The 22,950-nt window shown below is 44.7% G+C and overlaps 1 protein-coding gene across 1 annotated transcript in view; it reads right to left on the bottom strand.

Moving 5' to 3' along the window:
• LOC146046280 (hemocytin-like) overlaps positions 1-22,950 on the bottom strand; it is a 137,924-nt gene that overhangs the window by 71,336 nt on the left and 43,638 nt on the right. Inside the window, exons 7-10 of the mRNA XM_083165532.1 lie at positions 12,159-12,235; positions 8,338-8,485; positions 5,237-5,268; positions 788-962 (exon numbers count right to left, since the gene is read on the bottom strand). Of these exons, the coding sequence (XP_083021658.1) occupies positions 788-962; positions 5,237-5,268; positions 8,338-8,485; positions 12,159-12,235 (432 nt within the window). The remainder of the gene's footprint in view (positions 1-787; positions 963-5,236; positions 5,269-8,337; positions 8,486-12,158; positions 12,236-22,950) is intronic.

A 22,950-nucleotide genomic window follows, 5' to 3' on the forward strand; every position in this document is an offset into this window, starting at 1 on the left:
ACATAGTCCTTTGATCTGCAGAGAAGATTCTGGCAACTTTTTAGCAAAGTTTGTATAATAGCATGAAGGACTAGTTGGCTTCCTACAAGTTACTCTAAAAGGGCCTACTATAGGGAGATTTTGCGAGGTGATCTGAGTGATGCTACACATGGAGCAGCTCTAATTGGAGCTGCTCCTGGTGATCACCAATTGCCGCTTCTTGCCATCTGCCAAAAAGGGGCGCGCATGCACAAGATTCTCACCTGCCCCATTCTGATGGAGCCCGCCGCCAACCTCCGCCGCCTACCCGCTGCTCCCCCCTAGCTGCCCACATCCTTCACTAACCCTGCCCGACTCCCTGAAGCGGAGAAGGGAAGGGAATCCGCTCCCTGAAGCCGTGTGAAGGGGACACATGTGCGATTCCTTGAGCTGCCTGAGAGGCGCTACATCTGTAGATCACTTCGATCAATGAACATACAGAGCTGCACATCGTTGTGCCAGCGATGTGTGCTGATCGATTTGTCACCGGAGAACACTGGCCCTGACCGGCGATTGACTAGATTTATCCAGCATGTTGGATCGTAAACGGCGGCAATAGCGACGCTAGTCAGATCACTTAGAAAATGCCCTGTAATCACCCCGTGTGTAGGCCCCTTAAGAGTGCATCATCCATCTTGATGAGTGTGGCTGTTTTCCACCCACTTTTGGTACATTAGTTAACATATACTGTACACACAATATAATTTACTCACTAACTTAATGAATGTTCATTAGTTTGTACTTGTGAGAAGATAACATATATACTTACAGCACTCGGAAACAGGACAGCAAGGATCAGTTACATTGATTATAGTTAAAGGTTGATATCCTGGTAGAGTACATATAGCAGTTTTAAAAATTGGACAAGTTACTGGAGAACAAGCTGTAGTGCCATCTGATTGGCAAATGCAGTTCTGGCAATTGGCCGTCCATTTGTCACCGGGCTGAAATCAAGAATTGTATTATTTGTGAGAGCATTTCTGTCATACTGTATACTGTACTATGTATTAGAATGTTAGTGCATCCTGCAATATGTAGGCTCATATACATATACAGTACCTGCCGACTTTTGAGCTGCCCTCTCCGGGAGAGGGCAGCCAGCTCTGTTAGGCTGGGGGGCGGGGCCTTATCCCGGAGGGAAAAAGAGGAGGTTCGGGGGCGTAGCCACACAGATGCTGCCCTGTTGGGGGGGGCGTGCCTACAGCGTCGCATCATTTTAGCCCCGCCGTGCAATGCCGGTATTTCAGGCAGTGCACGGCGGGGGGCGGGGCTAAAATCCCGCGATCGCGGCATTTTACCCGTGGACCCCCCCGCCGAGGGACACATCGTGGGAGCTGGGGGGGGGATATGCGGAAGGATTGCCACCCTTTCCGGGGGGCCGGGAGGGGGACCCGATTTCCGGGACCCTCCCGGCCATTCCGGGAGGGTAGGCAACCCTGATATAACTTTTAAAATGACTTGTAGGTTTCTAGAGTGTACTGTAAATTGAATATCATCAGAAGTACACAATTTCATAGTGTATACAAACATTATTTCACAAAAACATCAGGAATATGTGCAATATTTACTAAAGTAAATATTAACCCCTTCAGTGCCAACATTGCTGTCAGAGATGTGCAAAATATCAGCTAAATATGACAGGGTCAAAATCGAATAACATGAATCACTTGGATGTATGGTATAATGTTAGGCCGCTCCCCCTTTTTCGCCATGCAAGGGTCCCACCTACTACAAATTGGGGGGGCGCGAAACATGCTCTTGCTCCGGGCGAGGGGGAAACCTAGCTACACCACTGCCCATAGGCGCCGATTCTGTGGGTGCTCAAGGGCTTGAGCACCCACAGAAAATCCATGAGCACCCACTGCACCCACTGGCCGTACCCCGCCCCGAGTCCTTCTGGCCGCAGCAGTGCTGATTCATTCAAATTATACCTGCGCCGCCATGGCCGCTGACTGTACTTTACTTCCGCCCTGCCTCCTGCAGTCCACGCCACGGCCGCCGCCGCACACTCTGTCTTGTGTCACGCGCTCATCTGTGCCGCCTGTGACATTGCCAGCCTCCCCCTAAGCTCAGTCACTAGTCTGCAGTTCTAGCCTCCCCCTCAGCTCTGTTACTAGTCTGCAGTGGTAGCCTCCCCCTCAGCTCAGTCACTAGTCTGCAGTGGTAGCCTCGACCTCAGCTCAGTCACTAGTCTGCAGTGGTAGCCTCGCCCTCAGCTCAGTCACTAGTCTGCAGTGCTATCCTCGCCCTCAGCTCAGTCACTAGTCTGCAGTGCTAGCCTCCCCCTCAGCTCAGTCACAAGTCTGCAGTGATAGCCTCGCCCTCAGCTCAGTCACTAGTCTGCAGTGCTAGCCTCCCCCTCAGCTCAGTCACTAGTCTGCAGTGCAAGCCTCCCCCTCAGCTCAGTCACTAGTCTGCAGTGCTAGCCTCCCCCTCAGCTCAGTAATTAGTCTGCAGTGCTAGCCTCCCTCTCAGCTCAGTCACTAGTCTGCAGTGGTAGCCTCGCCCTCAGCTCAGTCACTAGTCTGCAGTGCTAGCCTCCCCCTCAGCTCTGTTACTAGTCTGCAGTGCTAGCCTCGCCCTCAGCTCAGTCACTAGTCTGCAGTGCTAGCCTCGCCCTCAGCTCAGTCACTAGTCTGCAGTTCTAGCATCTCCCTCAGCTCAGTCACTAGTCTGCAGTGCTAGCCTCGCCCTTAGCTCAGTCACTAGTCTGCAGTGCTAGCCTCCCCCTCAGCTCAGTCACTAGTCTGCAGTGCTAGTCTCCCCCTCAGCTCAGTCATTAGTCTGCAGTGCTACCTCCCCCTCAGCTCAGTCACTAGTCTGCAGTGCTAGCCTTGCCCCCAGCTCAGTCACTAGTCTGCAGTGCTAGCCTCACCCTCAGCTCAGTCACTAGTTTGCAGTGCAAGCCTCCCCCTCAGCTCAGTCAGACTCAGGTCCAAAAATATTTACCAACAGTTATCTGGGCATCATTTCTCATCCTGATGCTCAGGATGAGAAATGATGTCCAGATAACTTTTTAATAAAGATATTTTTGTTCTATGAAATCTGGCTGCAGGGCCTCCACTAGTAATGTTATGGCACGGGACTGACCTTCAGCCCGGGCCCCCAGAGGCACCCCCCCTTGCGCACGCCGGCACCCCCTGCGCACCCCAGCACACCACCCCCCCCCCTGAATGCTCCAGCGCCTCCTCCCCCCAATTACTATTACTTACCAGCGGTGGTGGCGGCGCAGAATCTTCTCCCTCCGGGACTCGGGGCTCAGAGCACTCACTGCACAGTGCAGCATGCAGAACGCCGTGTCCCTCTGTATTCTAGGCTCGGCACTCTGCAGGCTGCACTGTGTATTGTGCGCACCTGGCCACTGGTGGGGGGATTGGTGCAGGGAGGGGGGGTTGGTGGTGGTGCCGTGCCACTGTGGGCAACTGCCTGGGCCCCTCCAGAGTCCGGGGCCCGGGACAGCTGTACCCCTGGCACCCCCCTGTCGGCGGCCCTGTCTGGCTGTATATATATATATAAATTATTTTTGTGCCTCCACAATGCTGCCATCCATACATGTGTGTAGTCAGCAGACAGCACATGCATGGATGGCAGCATTGTGGAGGCACAAATGGATGTAAAATAATTTATATATTATACAGCCAGATTCCATAGAACAAAAATATCTTTATCAACAGTTGTGATGTACAGTATAGTCATGTGAGCATTAATACTGAATCATTTTTGTAGCATTGATTACTTTCAATAAATTTCATGGTGTGTATCGTTACATTGTGTTGTAATGCATAAAAAGGGAGACTCTGCTGCTGCTGCAATGTGTAAAAGGGGGAACTCTGCTGCCGTAATTTGAATATTGGAGACAACTATGCCGCATAATATAAATTGGTATATTTTGTGGTCACGCCCCTTCCCCATGAAGCCACTCCCCTATAGTTTTGGCTTGAGCACCCACCAGCAAAATGATAAATCGGCACCTATGTCCCCGCCGCCGGTCCTCACCCCAGTCACTGGTCCGGCGCATGAGCAATAGCTTCTTCGGTAATGCACATATGCTGGCCCCCAACCTCTATGGGCTGCTTCGGCAGCAGTCCATAGTAGCATATTTTTGATCCCAGGTCTGGCGCATCCACAGTATCGTCATAGTTACTGCGCATGCGCAGAACCCATTTTTATTTTTATAGGAAGTCACTGCCAGTCACAGTGAAGCCAGTGCAGACTCACACACTGCATCTGGCTTCACACAGTGGCGGATTTTTCCTGGGGGGGGGGCCTGAAGCCCTGCATCCCACAGGTAAAAATCGCCACTACTAATAACTTTTTGTCGCGAAGGCATACATTTATTAATTTCACGTTCAATTTTTTTTTCCTTCTTTTCAGTTGTCTATGAAAAAGCAATTGGCTGCAATGCAGGGAATGTGTTCTCGTACACATCACCTCGCATTGTACCAAAGGAATTCGGCGGCGGGGACACACACACATTCGGTGTCGAATTAGGACCCATATGGAAGCATTAGGTTCTTTTTTTGTCAGCCTTCAACTAATTTACAATTATGTTTTACACAGTTATATGTTAATTTTCAATATATAGATGACTTTATCATATTGTGGGCGGGATGGATTAAAATACATCGCCGCCCTTCGCCGCCCGCCCTCCGCATTGCTACCGCATATGTACTAACATATGCGGCTGGCATCGCGGTGAGGTGACGCGATACCTGTACTGTGGTGTGCGGGGGGTCTCCGTCACCTTCCTGACACCTCCTGCTCCCGTCACACCGGGGACAGCTAAGCAGGCTGTCCCCGGCGCCTCCTCCTCCCCACTGCAGCTGGAAGGACGTCCGGCTGCTTCACTACGGGGAGGAGGAGTTCACCTTCCGGGGTCCAGGAGGACCTTTCAGGAAGGTAAGCCGGAGGGGGGGGGGGGGGTCGGCGAGGTGGCGGGTTTGTGTCGGAGGCGGCGGGCGGCGAAAAGAAGCCCATAGGCTTCTATAGGGTATCGCCACTCAAAGGTGGTGATACCCTACAATTCGGTATCGGTGCGGCCGGGTTTTGATACATAGGAAAATGCGGTAAAACCGGGGTTTTACCGCATTTTCAGTTTGATACATCTCGCCCTGAGTCTTTAATGAAAAACCATATACATATTTTTATATTGTTCATGTATTTTTTATAAATTTGTTATAAAAGCAATACATTTTCTTACATAAAGTATAAAACATACCTGATATTGTATTCCATTACTTGCAATACAAACTATATCAGCAAAAAAAAAAAAAATTACATACAAATAAATAACATAGGAATTGCTCCTTCAAAAGCACAGTACAGTCAGATATTAGCCAATCAGTTAACAGCTAAGAATAAGTTAGCATTTTATATGCAAACTACTGTATGGGGGTAATTCAGACTTGATTGCATGGCCACAAATGTGCAGCGGCCAGCATTCAGGTAGTCGGCCCCCTCTTCGGTATTAATATAATCAGTGTGCGAAAAAAAGATGTGTACAGCTGCAAATCTACACGCAGCCATGCAAATATGCTTAAAACCATTCCTAAGCCGCTCAATATTAATGATTTTTACACTGCGCACCAGTCATCGCAGGCTCAGAGACGCCGCAGGAACCAGTCATCGGCGGCTACAATGAAAACCGGTATAAATTTGGCCTGTTGCTGAAATCACACACTCTCCCCTAAGACACTTGGCCACTACTAAGTTTTTCCTGACACTTCCAGTGTTTTTTCCGGTATTTGTATTGTAGTCCGCATGCGAGAGGACATCCTGCGATAAAATCCTGCTACTTTTTGATCGTTGGCCATCTGCAAGGTGAAGCCGGCGTTTGTGGGTGGTAATATGCAGATTTCTGGGATTGTCAGAGAAAAAGCGTTTGAGGGGAAGTCATGTGATGTCAGCTTTGGCCCCGAACAGGCTGTTTCTATTGCAGCAGCTGAGTAAGTCCTGGGCTATGCACATCCTGTACACATTGGAAAAATCATTCAGTGGTAACGATATATTCACAAGTCAAGCTAAGTAATTTGCAGGGGGCTTAATTTCACTCTGGCAGGGTGGCCTATACCTGATCGCTGGTCTCCGGAAATTAGCAGCTATGCGATCAGGTCTGAATTAGGCCTAGTGTACATAGCTTGTATATGTTAATAGGAGTGCACGAAAAGTGTTACTTTGTTGCCAGCATTCACATTTACTTAGTCCAAATCTGAAGCATATGGAGATTACATATGGTAAAGCTTTCCATACACTAGGGCAGGGCTCCTCAAACTATTTTGCTCTAGGACCCCATCAGACAATAAAAATAATTACGGGACCCCAGCAAGTGACTGCAGAAGGTCATCACATCACATGTGTAGTCAGCAGAGAGCACATACTGTACATGGCAGCATTGTGGAGGCACAAAATAATGGGAGGAGTCTAAAATAACAGACAATTAAAAAAGATTATTCAGACTCCTTGAATTGCTGACTGAGATTAGAAAAGTCATCAGCCTGATGATCAGCAACATGGAGTCGCTATCCCATGCTGAGAAGGTCGGGACCTACTTTGGGGTCAGGACCCACAGTTTGAGAACAGCTGCACTAGGGTAATATGCATGCAATTTGGCAACTTTTTATGTGATTGCAGTGATACACTGCATAAAAAAACATCCAAATTGCATATATTTGGCAGCAATCCGATGCAGTGCGCAATCCCATGAGTCTGCAAGTCGCACCAACTGAAGGTGAGTTCTGTCGGATTGCAGCCCAGCCAGACAGGGGGGGCTGCGATCGCATGCAATATATTGTATGCAACAGGGCTGCATACAATATATTGCATGCAATCTTGCCACAGGTAACTCAATGGGGTGCAGCGGGCAACTTCTCGAACAAGTATGTGGGCCTCTAGCCTTGTGTCAGCTATTTACAGAGTTTGCGCCACCTTAGTTACAGGGTAAATGCAGAGAGCGGGTCAGGAGAAGTGGTATTCTGATCACAACAATATTCAGGCGCTGATTAATATTACACTTAGAGACCAATTAATAAACAATGCAACTTTCTTGGGGTGGGTATTAATCACAGTTGCAGCCCATATAGAAAGCAATTGCAGACTTCCTAATCACAACAGACTATTTTTTTCCCCCCTCTAGCTATGCTAGTGGGAATACAGGCGCTACTGAGATCAATCTCAATGATTGGTTAAATCATATATACTGTAGTATATTATTTAACCAATTAAAATATTTTAATATAAAATAAGTGATACATATCCACATGAATGGACATATACACATTTAAACATGAATAATCATACAAATACAAACACAATGAAATTAATAAAATCCCCCTTGCTAAATGCAGTATTGAGGTGGTCTGATCACTTACGCAGAACTAGGAGGCTTATTGAGGCTGATTGTCCTTCCACCTGATATATGGAATGAGGCTGTGCAATGTAAATCAGTGGAGGATATTATTCTCCCAGACTGTTATCATTTCAACAATCCTTTGTATAAGGTATTACATTCATAAAAAATTTGACTGCTATCTACTTTTTCCTTTATATAGTTGGAGTGTCACTCAATGCCTCTCTTTAGTATCACCCACTGCCTTTCTCTAGCATCACCCACTAGCTGTCATCCACTGATTCTTCCCAGTATCATCCACTGCTTTACCCCAGCATCACCAACTGTCTGTTTCTCCAGGTATCACTCATAGCCTTTGACCCACTGCCTCCCTCCCAGGGACACCCACTGCCTCTCCCCAGCATCACCCACTGCCTCTCCCCAGCATCCCCCATTGCCTCTCCCCAGTATCACCCACTGCCTCTTCCCTGCATCACCCACTGCCTCTCCCCTGCATCACCCACTGCCTTTCCCCAGCATCACCCACTGCCTCTCCCCTGCATTACCCACTGCCTCCTCTCAGCATCACCCACTGCCTCTCCCTGCATCACCCACTGCCTCTTCTCAGCATCACCCACTGCCTCTCCCCAGCATCACCCACTACCTCTTCTCAGCATCACCCATTGCCTCTCCCCAGCTTTCACCCATTGCCCCACCCCAGTAGCACCCACTGCCTCCTCCCAGCATTACCCACTGCCTCTCCTCAGTGTTACCCACTGTCGCTCCCATTTATAGGAGGGCACAAATGTATTGTTTGTTTGGGGCACCGACACCCTAGCACTGATCCTCTGTACATTTATTTTAAGATAACGGGGCTTGCAAAAATATTTATGTCAGTATCCCACATTGTAACATTGTTTATAATAATTATTATCATTAGTTATATTATTATTATTTTTTTTTTTAAGAAAAGCTTAATTAGAGCAAGAACTTACTTGGGCAGAAATACTGGAAGCAGCATTGGTCCCCATTATATACCGGCACTGATGAGTTACAACTGAGTTCTTGTTTGGGTAAACAGTCAAAAATGCTGAAATTTACCGTTCCATTTGTAGGACAGACTAATTGACATTGCGGGATAGTCTAAAAGTGAATGAGACAAAATCTAGTTACAAAAATGATTAAGGCTGTCCATGCAGTACTGTACTTCTTTAAAGAAGTACAGTATATTTAACATTCCATAGGAAAACAAATACACTATAAAGTAAACAATACTATATAAAATTAGATTGCACTATTGTGATTATGTTCACAAAATAGGTATTGGGGGTGCAACTTTTTACAGCCCTGTGCTCAGTTGGCCCCTTCCTGCCTCTGTGCATGGCTGCTAATGGCATTGCGGCCGTGCAAAGAGGGGGAAATCGAACAGATTTTTCCCCCCAACCGCCTTGTGCATCGCTTTTGTGCGGCACTCCAAGAAAACACTGTAGCTGATTGTGGCCTCACGGAGGGCTCACAAATATGTATTGCGGACCGTCCACATGAGCGGTCTTCCGAAAATCTCCAGAGCAGTGAATTCGCTGTGTCATGTGCACGTTCGGACTTTCCTATTCTTTCTATGCTCATTAATTCATAAGGGTTAAATGTCTTAATTGCTGTCATTAGCTTGACACACTAAGTCTATGTATATATATATATATATATATATATATATATATATATATATATATATATATATATATATATAGAGAGAGAGAGAGAGAGAGAGAGAGAGAAAGTATACATGACATCTATATTTTACAATCCTACTATTATTTCATAAAAAATACTGTTAATAACATTCCAGCAAGACCCACACATGATTATCTTAGGAATCCTATTCACAGCAACTTACACTTATTTATTTATCCTGTCAAATAAGTCAGTAACTGCATTGGAATGTTATACCCCTTTTCAACTATACAAGCCGGGTGGCACCTGGGATTTTTTACCCAGGTGCGACATGGCTTGCAAACCCGTTCCTACTAGAGTCCCAACCAGCATAAAGCTGGGTGGGTGACGTCATTGTGAGGTGGGGCCTGGTGGCGTTGGGAAATGAGAGCAGCTTTTGTATCACAATGAACAGGACCTGGGTCACACTACACCTGGACCCGGGATCATCCTGGGTCCAAAAAACCTAGGTTGATGCGTGTCCTCGCGCTAAATCCCAGGTTATTTTTGCTAGTGGAAAAGAGGTATAACTGACTAAAAAACGAGATTATAAAGAAAATTCAGTGTGACTTTTGTATATGATTTAGGACTCTTATGACCTGCAACAGAAATTCCTTCAAGATTTTTCTCCTTCTTGCTCATTTAATCATAATGACAGGTTTCCACAAAACAACTGCATAGCAGTATTGATAATACCAATAGTATGGCATAAATAATGTTCTGGAGATTTTGGGTCTGATTCATATATCTGTAAGTAAAGCAAAAAAAACACACTACTGAGCAAAACCATGTTCCACTGCAGGCAGGACTGAGGCAACATGTGCAGAGAGCTTTAGATTTGGGTTGGTTATATTTTTTCTGTGCAGAGTAAATACTGGCTGCTTTTGTATGTAGCCCACAAACGTCTGATAGCTTTAATTTACCCTCCAATCATGATTTCCATTAGAACGCACCCCACCCAAATCTAAATCTCTCATGAAATGGTTCCATCTGCCTTACCTGAAGCTCAACTTGGTTTTGCCTAGTTGCATGCTTTTTTGCTTTACTTACAAACCTGATTCAAGCCCTATGGGCCTGATTAAGACCTGCCCACTGGGCTATGAGAAGGGATGACCAGAAGGGTCATACTTAAAATAATATCATACTGTACAGATAGAGCACCTGTCAGCCAGTGCCGGGGATCGCCAGAATACCCCCTTTGGCGGAGAGGTGCTCCATCTGACTGGGCAGAGCGAGCATCTCCCACGCACGCGCGTCTCAGTTTTTGGGTGGCGGGGGTCGTGAACCCTGCCAATCTCTGCTTCAATGAGTGGCAGGGTTTGGAGGGGGGGTGCGGGGAGGCGGTGGGGACGGTAAGACAGCGACAGGGAGGTGACAGGGACTAACGGGGAGCTCCGTCAGAAGGGGACGTTCAAGTGTCTCGTGCGCGTGTGTCCCCTTCCGGCAGCTGGTGGGGGTTGGAGGTTGGCGATCCAACCGCTAGACCCCCGCTGAATGAGAGCGGCTCCATCTGTAGTCTGGATTTGAATCCATCAGGGGAAATTTGCTAAGATTGGAGGTCTATTTCACATGGGATGTTTCTATGGGCAACCAATCAAAATCAACTTCTTATTTATTAAGCACCTTCTTGAAGACAATAGATGTGAAATAGAACTCCCAATGTTGTAAATTAACAACCATCATCTGTTACCAGTGATGCCAAAAGGCAAGACTGCAGAGCCAGGCAGTAGGAGAGAGAGAGGAGAGGCTGCCGCTGCAGCATAACCTCTGTCCTCAGCCCAGCACACTCTGCTAATCCTCTCTCTCCACTGTGCTGCGGTGTGATCACTCCTGCACCTCCACCGGCGCACATCCGCAAATAAACAAAGGTTTTTTATTTAAGGGGGTGTGCAAAGTCCCCTTCCTGGCAGACACACCCAATCCGATGGCCCTCCACCTTCATTTTACCGGGGCCTGGCCGATCTGTTGGCACCCCTATATGTTACATTGTAGCCAGATACATTACTGATGGAGCTATTTGATCATAAGAAGCAAGAGAATTCTAACTATATGAAGTTACACAACAAAACCAGAGGCAGAACTCTGGGAGGCAATGGAGTCATCTGCCGCCGGGCTCCTGCTCCCAATGGGGGCACCTCTCCACCCCTGTGAGTTTGAATCAGTTAATTGAATGCTGTTGATATCACTTCTGTGATTGTCTCCTCCTCCTAGCAGGACCATAGATGTCACACTCTCTTTATTCTATACATACTATCCATAACATACATACACACATGCATACATATATTTATATAAGATGGTGTGTGTGTGTGTGTGTGTGTTGGGGGGGGGCACCAATATTTATCTTGCCTCCGGGCAACTGGGACGAATTTACGCCACTGGACAAAACCATTTGTTACTAGGCATATGCAGTCACACATCTAGGCCCTCATTCTAATTGTGATGCTCCCCTGCGCATTCGCACAGGGGAGCGATGTTGGGCAACTTTTATGCGCATGTGCAGCCGCTTTGTGCGAGTGTGCGTGGCAAATTGCTTATTCGTCGTCCTGCTCACACCTTCCTGTGCGGGCACGAGCGCGGGGTGGCAGCGAGGGGTAGAACCCATGGGAATTTCCAGCGTTTCATGAGCTTTGCGTAATCGTAATTACCTCCCTAATCCCCTGCAGCCACACACAACCGATCTGCTCAATTGCAATGCTGATTATTTCTCTGACAATTATAAGAACAGTAGCTTACATTAGTTAGAATTATCATGCCTCCTATGCAGGAGAAAACGGATCCATTAGTAAGGTGTCTGCCTGCAGTGTAAGAGGTGATGGGTTCGATATAGGTGTGACAGAATTTTAAAATGTGTATCTTAAATAGAGGAACGTGACTGAAGGTGTCAATACTACAATGGAGATATCGGCGGCAGATGTAAGCTACATTTAAATTATTAAAACAGTTAATTAATTGACAGGTGCCAAGTGGTAATTTCAATACTGAACTAATTTGCATACACATTTAAATTTCAGCTAAAAAGCACATGATCTCAAAATGACTTGCAAGCAAACATCGACAGAAGCTATTAAGTGGTACACAAAAAAATCAGTTGATAGGTACTCACAACGATTGTGGTTAACTCAGTAGGAAGATTGAGTGGAGCTGAGGTGCTTTCCGATCCTGTTGTGAAATGAGTCGTTTCTGTGGAAACATGTTTTGGGTCACTGAAGTACTGTAATAATAGTAATATTATGCTGTGTACACAGGGTGCAATTTGCACTGTCGATTTTGATTATACAGTATAGTCCAAATTGCATAGCACATAGTGCAAATCGCACTGTGCTCTGCAGCAACCAATACCGATTCAATCACAATGCGTGGCCCCACAGCATCAGAATTGAGAACCTTATTCAGATTGTTTCGGTCCTCCGTGCATTAGCATGGAAGACCGATGCTTTGTGCCTGCACATGCGCAGGCACGTTTCTGCGCAGACACAGAGTGCGTGCACCCATGGCGACACGCACCCTACACGCCGAGCGAAGAAGGGCGGGGGGCGCCGGACAGCCTATTAGCATATGGAAACGCCCAACATTCCATGGGCGTTCCCATGAGAATGCTGGGCATTCTCAGGCTAATGAGGCCGTGACGGGCATGCAGGGGGCGCACAGCTGATGGATCACCGGATGTCACCGGAGTGACTATATAGGACTCTCTGAACTGCGTGTGCGGGAGAAATCATTCGATGGTCAGCAACCTTTGAATGACTTCTCCCTGCCGGCGAATGGATGATTATGTTAATCATCAATTCGCAGCCATGCTGGGGGTACTTCGTGCGGCACTGCTGGCATAGGGTGGCATCTGATAGACTTGCAAGGCTGCGAATTTCGCGGCCTTGCGAGTCAATCAGAATAAGGCCCTGAATGTAGAGATAGACTGTGCAGCAAAGTCTATCTCTACAATCCTGGAACGAGGGCCATGCTGCTCAATGCAGAATGGTTCCCTGCTGTCCTCCCTGGCAACGTCACTCCTTCCCTGCAAGCAGATGCCGTCACCCTGTTGGATTCCGGCGACCAGGATTGGCACCAGGTATACAAACCTTTACACTTGACTGAGACACTAGTTATTAACAGACATATAGGGGGAAGTTTACTAAAGGAAATTTGTAAAAAATAGGTGTATTTGTATTCAGAAATACACTTAGTTTTGACATTTAGGGGGAAATTTACCAATATGAAAAACCTAGTTTTTCGTATTGGCATTTCCCCTACGACTGCATACGACTGTTTCAGTCGTATGCAAAGTCGTGTTCCGGAGGGGAATGTACAAAGCAGTCATATACGACTGCTTTGTAACCCACCGGTGTCGTAGGAATTCGTATTAGCTGGCCATATATACGGCCGCTAATACGAATTCGTACAGGCAGTCTGCACGGATCAGTCAGAAAAAAGTCTCCCCCCGGCTGTGGCATTACCCTGCTGGCTGGTTTGGCCTGGGGCTGGTTCTTAAAATACGGGGGACCCCTAGTCATTTTGTCCCCCATATTTTGGGAACCAGCCCCGGACCTGGAGCCTGGGGCTGGTTGTTAAAAATTGGGGAACCCCTATTTGTCGGGTTCCCTGATTTTTAATTACCGGCCCCGGCTCTTTCAGCCTGGTGCTGGTTACAGCTGTGGGGGGGACCCCACGCCGATTTTTTTTTAATATTTATTTATTTTTTCTATTTTTTTACACTAAAGCCTGCACGGATCTGACTGATCCGTGCAGGCTTAAAGCAAATACGACAGGGAAAGCAAGGTGTATTTTCCTGTCGTATTTGCGTGGGTGTTTCACAACACTTAGCAGCCGTATTATCAATACGGCTGCTTAGTACATCAGGAACCACCATTCTTTTGAATGGTGATTTCTGTCGTATCCTATCGATGGTGTAGACATTCGTATTTGTAAATACAAATACGAATGTTCCATCTTTAGGAATACGAATTGTTGTATTTTCGGGATTGTAAATCCCGAAAATACAAATTCGTAAAAAAAAGGTGTATTTCTCCCTACGAATACACCTTTTTTCTACGAATCCATTTTGGTAAATTTCCCCCTTACTATCCCGAAAATACGGCAATTTGTATTCGTATTGATAGCACATCAATACAAATACGAATTGCCGTATTTTCGGGATAGTAAATGTAAAAAATAAGTGTATTTCTGGGTACAAATACATCTATTTTTTTTTACAAATTTCCTTTAGTAAATTTCCCCCATATTACCTAGAAACTACTCTGTTTGGTTTTGATTCTAAATCAGACAATTTTGACCACATTATAGTTCACAGTGTTGTTTTCACCAATATTGGCAGAAAGCTGACTATATAAACCATCTCAAAGTCGGTCGTCAGGGCCCCACACAGTTCTTGTTTTCAAGTGTTACATTGTTACATAGTAGATAAGGCTGAAGAAAGACTTGCGTCCATCGAGTTCAACCTAGGTTTTAATAGCTTATCCCTTGTTATATAGTATATTCTGATATTTTAAAGACAGATTATGATTCTTATTTGTACCCTTAGAAGTTTTTAACCAACCTTATTTTTAACGTATTTATTGTGTCTGCCACTTCTACAGGAAGAGTTCCATAGTTTGACTGCTCTGACCGTAAAGAAATCTTTCCTTCTAAGGGAACAAAATCTTCTTTCTTGTAATCTAAACTCCAGCCCACATGTCCTAGACTCCTTCCTTGCAGTAAAAAGGGTGCTTGACAGTTCCTTATATTGGCCCTTGATATATTTGTACATGTTGAGCATGTCCACCTTAAACGTCTTTTCTATAGTGTATACAGTCCCAATTTGCTCAATCTATCCTCCTAGCTTAACTTCTCCAATCCCTTAATTAGCTTTGTTGCTCTTTTTTTTTCCAGTTCTATGATGTCCCTTTTATAGTGTGGGGCCCATAATTGTACTCCATATTCAAGGTTAGGTCTAACCAATGCTTTATACAGTGGAATAATTACTTTTGAGTCCCTAGTTTTCATGCCCCTTTTAATACATGCTAGAATTCTGTTGGCCTCTTTTGTTGCTATGTGACATTGAGCACTACACCCCAGTTTGTTATCTATTTGGACTCCTAGGTCCTTTTCAAGTACTGAATTACCAAATGCCTCCCTGCTTAGGTTATAACTAGCACACTGGTTATGTCTCCCAAGGTGCATAACCTTGCCTTTATCCACATTGAACCTCATCTTCCACTTTTTTGCCCACTCATCTACATTGTTAAGATCATTCTGAAGTGCGGAGACATCCTCGGTTGATTTAATAACTCTACTCAGTCTTGTGTCATCAGCAAAGATGGATACATTGCTGAGTAATCCTAGCCCAATATTGTTAATAAATATGTTAAATAAAATGGGCCCTATTACCGAACCCTGTGGCACTCCACTTAGTACTGGTGTCATATTTGATACAGCACTGTTCACAACCTCTTTGTTCTCTATTACACAGCCAGTTCCCTACCCATCTACAGATTCTTGCCCCTAATCCCAGGTCCTCCATTTTATTTATCAACCTCTTGTGTGGCACTGTATCAAAAGCTTTAGCAACATTTAGGAAGACCACATCTACAGCGTTTCCGTTATCAAGGTTTTTGCTAACTTCCTCATAGAAGCCTAGTAAATTGTTTGGCATGAATGATTTTTCACGAACCAATGCTGGTTAATACTAAGACAACTATTAAGGTCTAAATATTCCTGGATACCATCCCTTAAAAATCCTTCAAATATTTGACCCACTATTGATGTTAAACTCACAGGTCTAATAACCTGGGTCATCCCTTTTTTCCTTTTTTGAATATTGGCACTACCTCTGCTATTCTCCAGTCTTTTGGTACCATACCTGATGAAAGTGAGTTATCAAAAATGTAATATAGAGGGGTCACTAGTTCCTCCCTTAATTCCTTTAGTACCCTAGGATGAATCCCACCTGGCCCTGGTGATTTGTTTGTTTTGATTTGGCTGAGCCGCAATATTATCTCATTGGTCGTGAAAGCAATATTGAGATGCGTTCTACTGTCTGCTCTCTCTAGTAAACACTGATGAGAAGAACTCATTTAGCAGTTCTACTTTACCCTTATCCTCTGTAAAGCTATTACCGTTTATATTGTTTAATAGGCCTATCTTCTCTTTAATTATTAGTTCACTATTTATGTATTTGAAAAACTTCTTGGGATTGGTTTTACTTTCAGTGGCTATGCGCTCTTCATTTTCACTTTTAGCTACTTTGATTACCCCTTTAGAAATTTTGTTTGATTCTTTGTACTTGTTAAACACCTCCTCATTATCTTTATAGGGTTTAAACGCTCATGTTTTATTGTTGATTGCGGTCCTTACTTTTTTGTCCAACCATGATGGCTTTTTTTTATTGAATTTACTCTTATTGACTTTTGGTATATATTTAATAGTTAATAATTCAAGCACATTTTTTAGTGTATCCCACCTTTCCTCTGCATTCTTCCACTCAAATACCACATCCCACTCAATTTCTTTTAGAGCTTCCCTGAATAATTTGAAGGCTTTTGATGTGGTCATTAGTAAGGCCACATTCCGTGGCCGAAACCTCGACCCGATCTATATGTAAACCGTTTTTTTTTTTGCTGATGGATTAAAACAGCAATTTTGAAAGCTTATCAAGCCCTGGTTAGTGTCATTTCTATTTTGTGGATGTATTTATGTGGCTCCTACGTGGCACTTCTGGAAGGTGACCCCAGGCAATTGTATGGATATAAGTGAGTGCCAACCTGCTTCAGGGTATGTATGTATGTGTACACACACACACACATATATATATATATATATATCAATCTCGTGTGCCCGGCACTCAGACTCCCCCACGGGGTAGCTTGCTCAGTTGCCTTTCTGTGCTGGCTGAAAGCCAGAGATATGTGGATAGTGGAGGAAAGCAGTGGCACTCTGAGTCTTCAAACGGTGCAAAAATGTGAAACTTTACTGGTCTACAGTTTCGGGGATATCACCCCTTCATCAGGTCCTGATGAAGGGGTGATATCCCCGAAACTGTAGACCAGTAAAGTTTCACGTTTTTGCACCGTTTGAAGACTCAGAGTGCCACTGCTTTCCTCCACTATCTATATATATACTGTATATATATATATATATATATATATATATATATATATAGCATAGATGGCAAAAAGGCGTCACTCGGAGACTGGATACAAATTCAAAGCTTTATTGTGTGGTGACCGACACCAGTGTTTCGAGCTAAACTGCTCGTCCTCAGGGTACAACTCACAGAATACAAATTACAGTGTTATATACCCTACAAATATTCCCGCGCCCACCGATGCATGATTATACTTACCTGGATCAGGTGTGCCCTCAGCGTGTGAAGCGTGTAGACGGATCCCTCCTTGGCCGCTGCGTGCTTCTGGGTGACGTCATCTGCAGGCGTCAACTCTCCCGGAACGCACGTCGGCAACAGGAGTACACCCGGCTTCCGCGTCTTTGACACGCAGGAGCTCTCCCGTCCAGGTATAACCTTAAGAGCACAAAAAATGTGCAACAATGTGTTAAAGATGCCTACACAATATGGCATAAATATAACAGTGTACAATAAATGATTTTTACAATATTAATATATATAAAGAAACAAAAAAAATGTGTGTGAAAAGGACAAACATGACGGACATATTAAAAAAGTAACCCATTGTAGGTCAGAATACTTTATAATGATTTATGCAAAAAATTATAATAACAGAGATCCCCTAAACGGGGAGTATTAAAATCACTATATTAACAAATTTATTACTTCATTAACCTGACCTATGCTTTAACAAAAGCCCAGCACTCAATGGGAGCAGTACTGTGCAGATTATTAAATTGATACAAAATAAGTTGTAAACATTAGCTAATAAGTACAATAGATTGCAGGTATACAGACCGGGTTGTGCTAGAGAAATGGACGCTATGACAGCCAAGAACCACCTTTACAAATAGCTCTGTAACCCATGTTGTTCATTCAACCCCCTAGGCGCGATGGTATCCAACACATGGATCCATCGTGCCTCAGCCTGAAGAAGTTTTTTTCCCCTATTACCACCTCTATAATGAATAGGAATGTGATCAATTATTTTTGACCTCACACTCGCTACACTGTGGCCCAATTGCACACAGTGCCGAGCAAAAGGTTGATCACTATTACCAGAAGCAAGAGCTTGCCTAATAGCATGACGGTGATTAGCCATCCTGGTCTTAAACTGACATTCTGTCTTGCCCACGTAGTAAAGACCACATGGACAAGACAGAACGTAGACCACGAATTTAGTAGAACACGTGACCGCAAATTTGATAGGAATATTGCGGCCCGTGTGTGGATGGCTAATGAATTTACCTGCCAATAAAGAACCACAGGTAGTACATCCCACACATTTATAGCAGCCCGCCGGTCGGGTCAAAAAATGTGTGGGTGCAGATTTTTTAGTCAATCCGCTCACATCCAATTTAACTACAAGATCGCTCAAATTCTTGCCCCGTTTATAAGATGGCATGATCTGCAATTTGTTAAGACCATGCAAATCCTTATCAGTTGTAATCAGGGACCATTGCTGTTTAACTTTTTTAGTGACCACCGGACTATCTGTAGCAAAGTCGTTGACCCAAGGAATTTTAGACTTAATGAGATCGGACCTACTTGGAGGATTCAATGCTTCCTCTCTTGAAATGTCTAACACCCTCCTTTTGGCCTTCAGGAGGGTGTGACGTCTATAGCCCCTATCCTCAAATTTCTCTTGCATCAAATCTAACTGTCTACAGGTTTCAACGGGGTCACTAGTAATGCGGCGTACTCGTAGCATTTGGGAATAAGGTAACCCTTCCCGTAGGGGCAAGGGGTGACAGCTTTCATGACGTAAAATAGTGTTTCTGTCAGTATCTTTAACAAAAATAGAGGTGGAGAGTCTACCACAATTAAACGTAATCTTTACATCCAAAAAGTTGACAAAACTATCACTGATGGAAAAAGTGAACTTGACTGGACTATCCGAGTTATTGTGGGACTCAAACATCTCTGTGAGAGATTCAGCCGAACCTTGCCAGAAAATCAACAAATCGTCGATATATCGAAGATAAAGTAAGACTTTGTCTTTGTTGGGACCCTGTAACAACAATGAGTCATCCAACAAGCACATGAAGGCATTGGCGTACGATGGGGCCACAGGGGACCCCATCGCACAGCCAAGTTTCTGCCTGTACATCTCACCATTGAATGTAAAATAATTCCTATGCAGAACCAAAAACAACATTTTCATAAAAAACTGTGCATCAGGGCCACAGTAGACATCATTGTTGTTAATAAGTGTATATACAGCATCCATCCCCTGTGAATGGGGGATGCAAGTGTATAAGCTGGTAACATCGGCGCTGCAGAGTAACAAATTATCTGGCCAGCTATCAACCTCCTGTAGGCGTTTAATTAACATGTTTGTGTCTTTTAAATAAGCACTAGTTTTTTGTATACAGGGGTTCAGATAGGCGTCAAGATAAGTTGAAATAGTGTGGTACAGGGATCCCCTGGCAGAGATGATGGGTCTGCCAGGGGGATCTATTAACCTTTTGTGTACCTTTGGTAAGGTATAAAACAAGGGCACAATCGGATAATCTGTTCTTAAAGCTGTACAAACATTTTCAGTAATAAGACCCTCATTCAATGATGTGGCAAGAATATCATCCAACTCTCGTTTAAAATCCACAGAGGGATCACCACTTAAATGTTCATATACATCATTATCAGACAACTGACGTTGACACTCCAATAAATATTTATCAAGGTCTTGAATCACCACAGAGCCCCCCTTATCGGCCTTTCGAACAATTATGTCAGTCCTTTTCTGTAATGACTGCAAAGCCTTACGTTCATGTAACGATAGATTATTAGAAATCAACAGTGAAGGCTCAATAGGATGAATGGAATTCTCCATCATTCTTGTGAAAGACCGTATCGAGGGGTTGTGGGACTGTGGATCAAATTGGGATCTTGCTTGTAATTTTTTAAGCTGCGGAGGTATGGGGGGGGGGTTTGGGGTTCACCACCTGCATTCTGGTTAGGGGTGACAGGGACATCTGCAAAGTGTTCACGGAGTCTCAGGGAGCGACCAAATCTATACGTGTCCACTTTCCACTGAAAGCTGTCTCTTTTTGCAGTCGGGACAAATGATAACCCTTTAGATAGTAACTGCACCTCAGTGGGATCCAATGGAGTGCTAGATAAGTTAAACACCAAGTCCTTACCTAGCGTGCGACCTTCCGACCTTTTCTGGCGCTCGTTCTGCTTGCTACGCCGCGTCCTGTGCCTCGACCTGCCGGTGGCTTGTGGGAGGCCGGTGCGGCTACGCCTAAAGGGACAATGCTTGTTGCTGAGGTAGAAGGAGTGTGTAGATCCGTGTCACTGGCTGAGGTGCTGGTACCATCATAGTCCAGATGTTGTCGATTCCTGTAGCGTCTTGTATAAGGCTTCTTGTTATTACCTTTAGAGCCATCCGTGCTGAGCCACATATAGACTCGATTTTGCTCATAGTCCAATTGCACTTTACGCTTTTTCTCTCGTTTAAAGCGAATAAGATCCCGACGGTAAGTTTCGATCTGCTGGTTGAGTTTACCAAGCCAGTCCATCTGCAGATCTTGTATAAGTGCTGGTTTATGGGTGGACTCAAAGACGGTTAGTTTATTTCTAACCAAAGCTAATTCTTTGGTGGATTCATCCACTACCAGGAGTACAAGGTCCATGGAACACTTGTTGAGAATGCTCACCCAACGTTTGCAAAACGCTATATTTTGCCTACCGATAGTTGGCATATTGGTTACTCTAAAGCCACGCGGTATCTGCTTGTCTTTATAGTATTCAGCCAGAGTAGAAGCATGCATCATGTAATCGATTTCACGTTTTTTGAGGGTAAACCAATCTTTATACAGGTCCTCATTTTCAATAGCCGCTGTATGGGCAGTGGAGGCTCCTGCTTTGATAATCGATTCTGCTTCAATATCAGAGTAGCTAAAAAAGTCCCCAGTATCGATTTGGGAAAGCATTATCCCCTGGTCTGTATCCATGACAACCAATCTGCAATCAGTTTAAGCTGCTCACCACCGTGAGCGCAGGATAATAATGCAAAAGTCCACAGGGTTACTCACTGAGAATTCACTGTAGGATACACTTGTTATGAAAATGGTGTGGGTGCCTTGAACGAGGTACAGGCAGCTCCAGCCACGGAAACCGTCCAGCTCAATACAGGCAAAGAAGAATCCGGCACTCCACAGGTGTATAAGAATAATACTTGCTCCGGTGCCTTCCCAGGTCGCAGACCAAATGTAGCATAGATGGCAAAAAGGCGTCACTCGGAGACTGGATACAAATTCAAAGCTTTATTGTGTGGTGACCGACACCAGTGTTTCGAGCTAAACTGCTCGTCCTCAGGGTACAACTCACAGAATACAAATTACAGTGTTATATACCCTACAAATATTCCCGCGCCCACCGATGCATGATTATACTTACCTGGATCAGGTGTGCCCTCAGCGTGTGAAGCGTGTAGACGGATCCCTCCTTGGCCGCTGCGTGCTTCCGGGTGACGTCATCTGCAGGCGTCAACTCTCCCGGAACGCACGTCGGCAACAGGAGTACACCCGGCTTCCGCGTCTTTGACAAGCAGGAGCTCTCCCGTCCAGGTATAACCTTAAGAGCACAAAAAATGTGCAACAATGTGTTAAAGATGCCTACACAATATGGCATAAATATAACAGTGTACAATAAATGATTTTTACAATATTAATATATATAAAGAAACAAAAAAAATGTGTGTGAAAAGGACAAACATGACGGACATATTAAAAAAGTAACCCATTGTAGGTCAGAATACTTTATAATGATTTATGCAAAAAATTATAATAACAGAGATCCCCTAAACGGGGAGTATTAAAATCACTATATTAACAAATTTATTACTTCATTAACCTGACCTATGCTTTAACAAAAGCCCAGCACTCAATGGGAGCAGTACTGTGCAGATTATTAAATTGATACAAAATAAGTTGTAAACATTAGCTAATAAGTACAATAGATTGCAGGTATACAGACCGGGTTGTGCTAGAGAAATGGACGCTATGACAGCCAAGAACCACCTTTACAAATAGCTCTGTAACCCATGTTGTTCATTCAACCCCCTAGGCGCGATGGTATCCAACACATGGATCCATCGTGCCTCAGCCTGAAGAAGTTTTTTTCCCCTATTATACTCCCCGTTTAGGGGATCTCTGTTATTATAATTTTTTGCATAAATCATTATAAAGTATTCTGACCTACAATGGGTTACTTTTTTAATATGTCCGTCATGTTTGTCCTTTTCACACACATTTTTTTTGTTTCTTTATATATATTAATATTGTAAAAATCATTTATTGTACACTGTTATATTTATGCCATATTGTGTAGGCATCTTTAACACATTGTTGCACATTTTTTGTGCTCTTAAGGTTATACCTGGACGGGAGAGCTCCTGCGTGTCAAAGACGCGGAAGCCGGGTGTACTCCTGTTGCCGACGTGCGTTCCGGGAGAGTTGACGCCTGCAGATGACGTCACCCGGAAGCACGCAGCGGCCAAGGAGGGATCCGTCTACACGCTTCACACGCTGAGGGCACACCTGATCCAGGTAAGTATAATCATGCATCGGTGGGCGCGGGAATATTTGTAGGGTATATAACACTGTAATTTGTATTCTGTGAGTTGTACCCTGAGGACGAGCAGTTTAGCTCGAAACACTGGTGTCGGTCACCACACAATAAAGCTTTGAATTTGTATCCAGTCTCCGAGTGACGCCTTTTTGCCATCTATGCTACATTTGGTCTGCGACCTGGGAAGGCACCGGAGCAAGTA

The sequence above is a fragment of the Crinia signifera genome, chromosome 11 (genome assembly GCF_055691185.1).
Source record: "Crinia signifera chromosome 11, ASM5569118v1, whole genome shotgun sequence".
Lineage (NCBI taxonomy): Eukaryota > Metazoa > Chordata > Amphibia > Anura > Myobatrachidae > Crinia > Crinia signifera.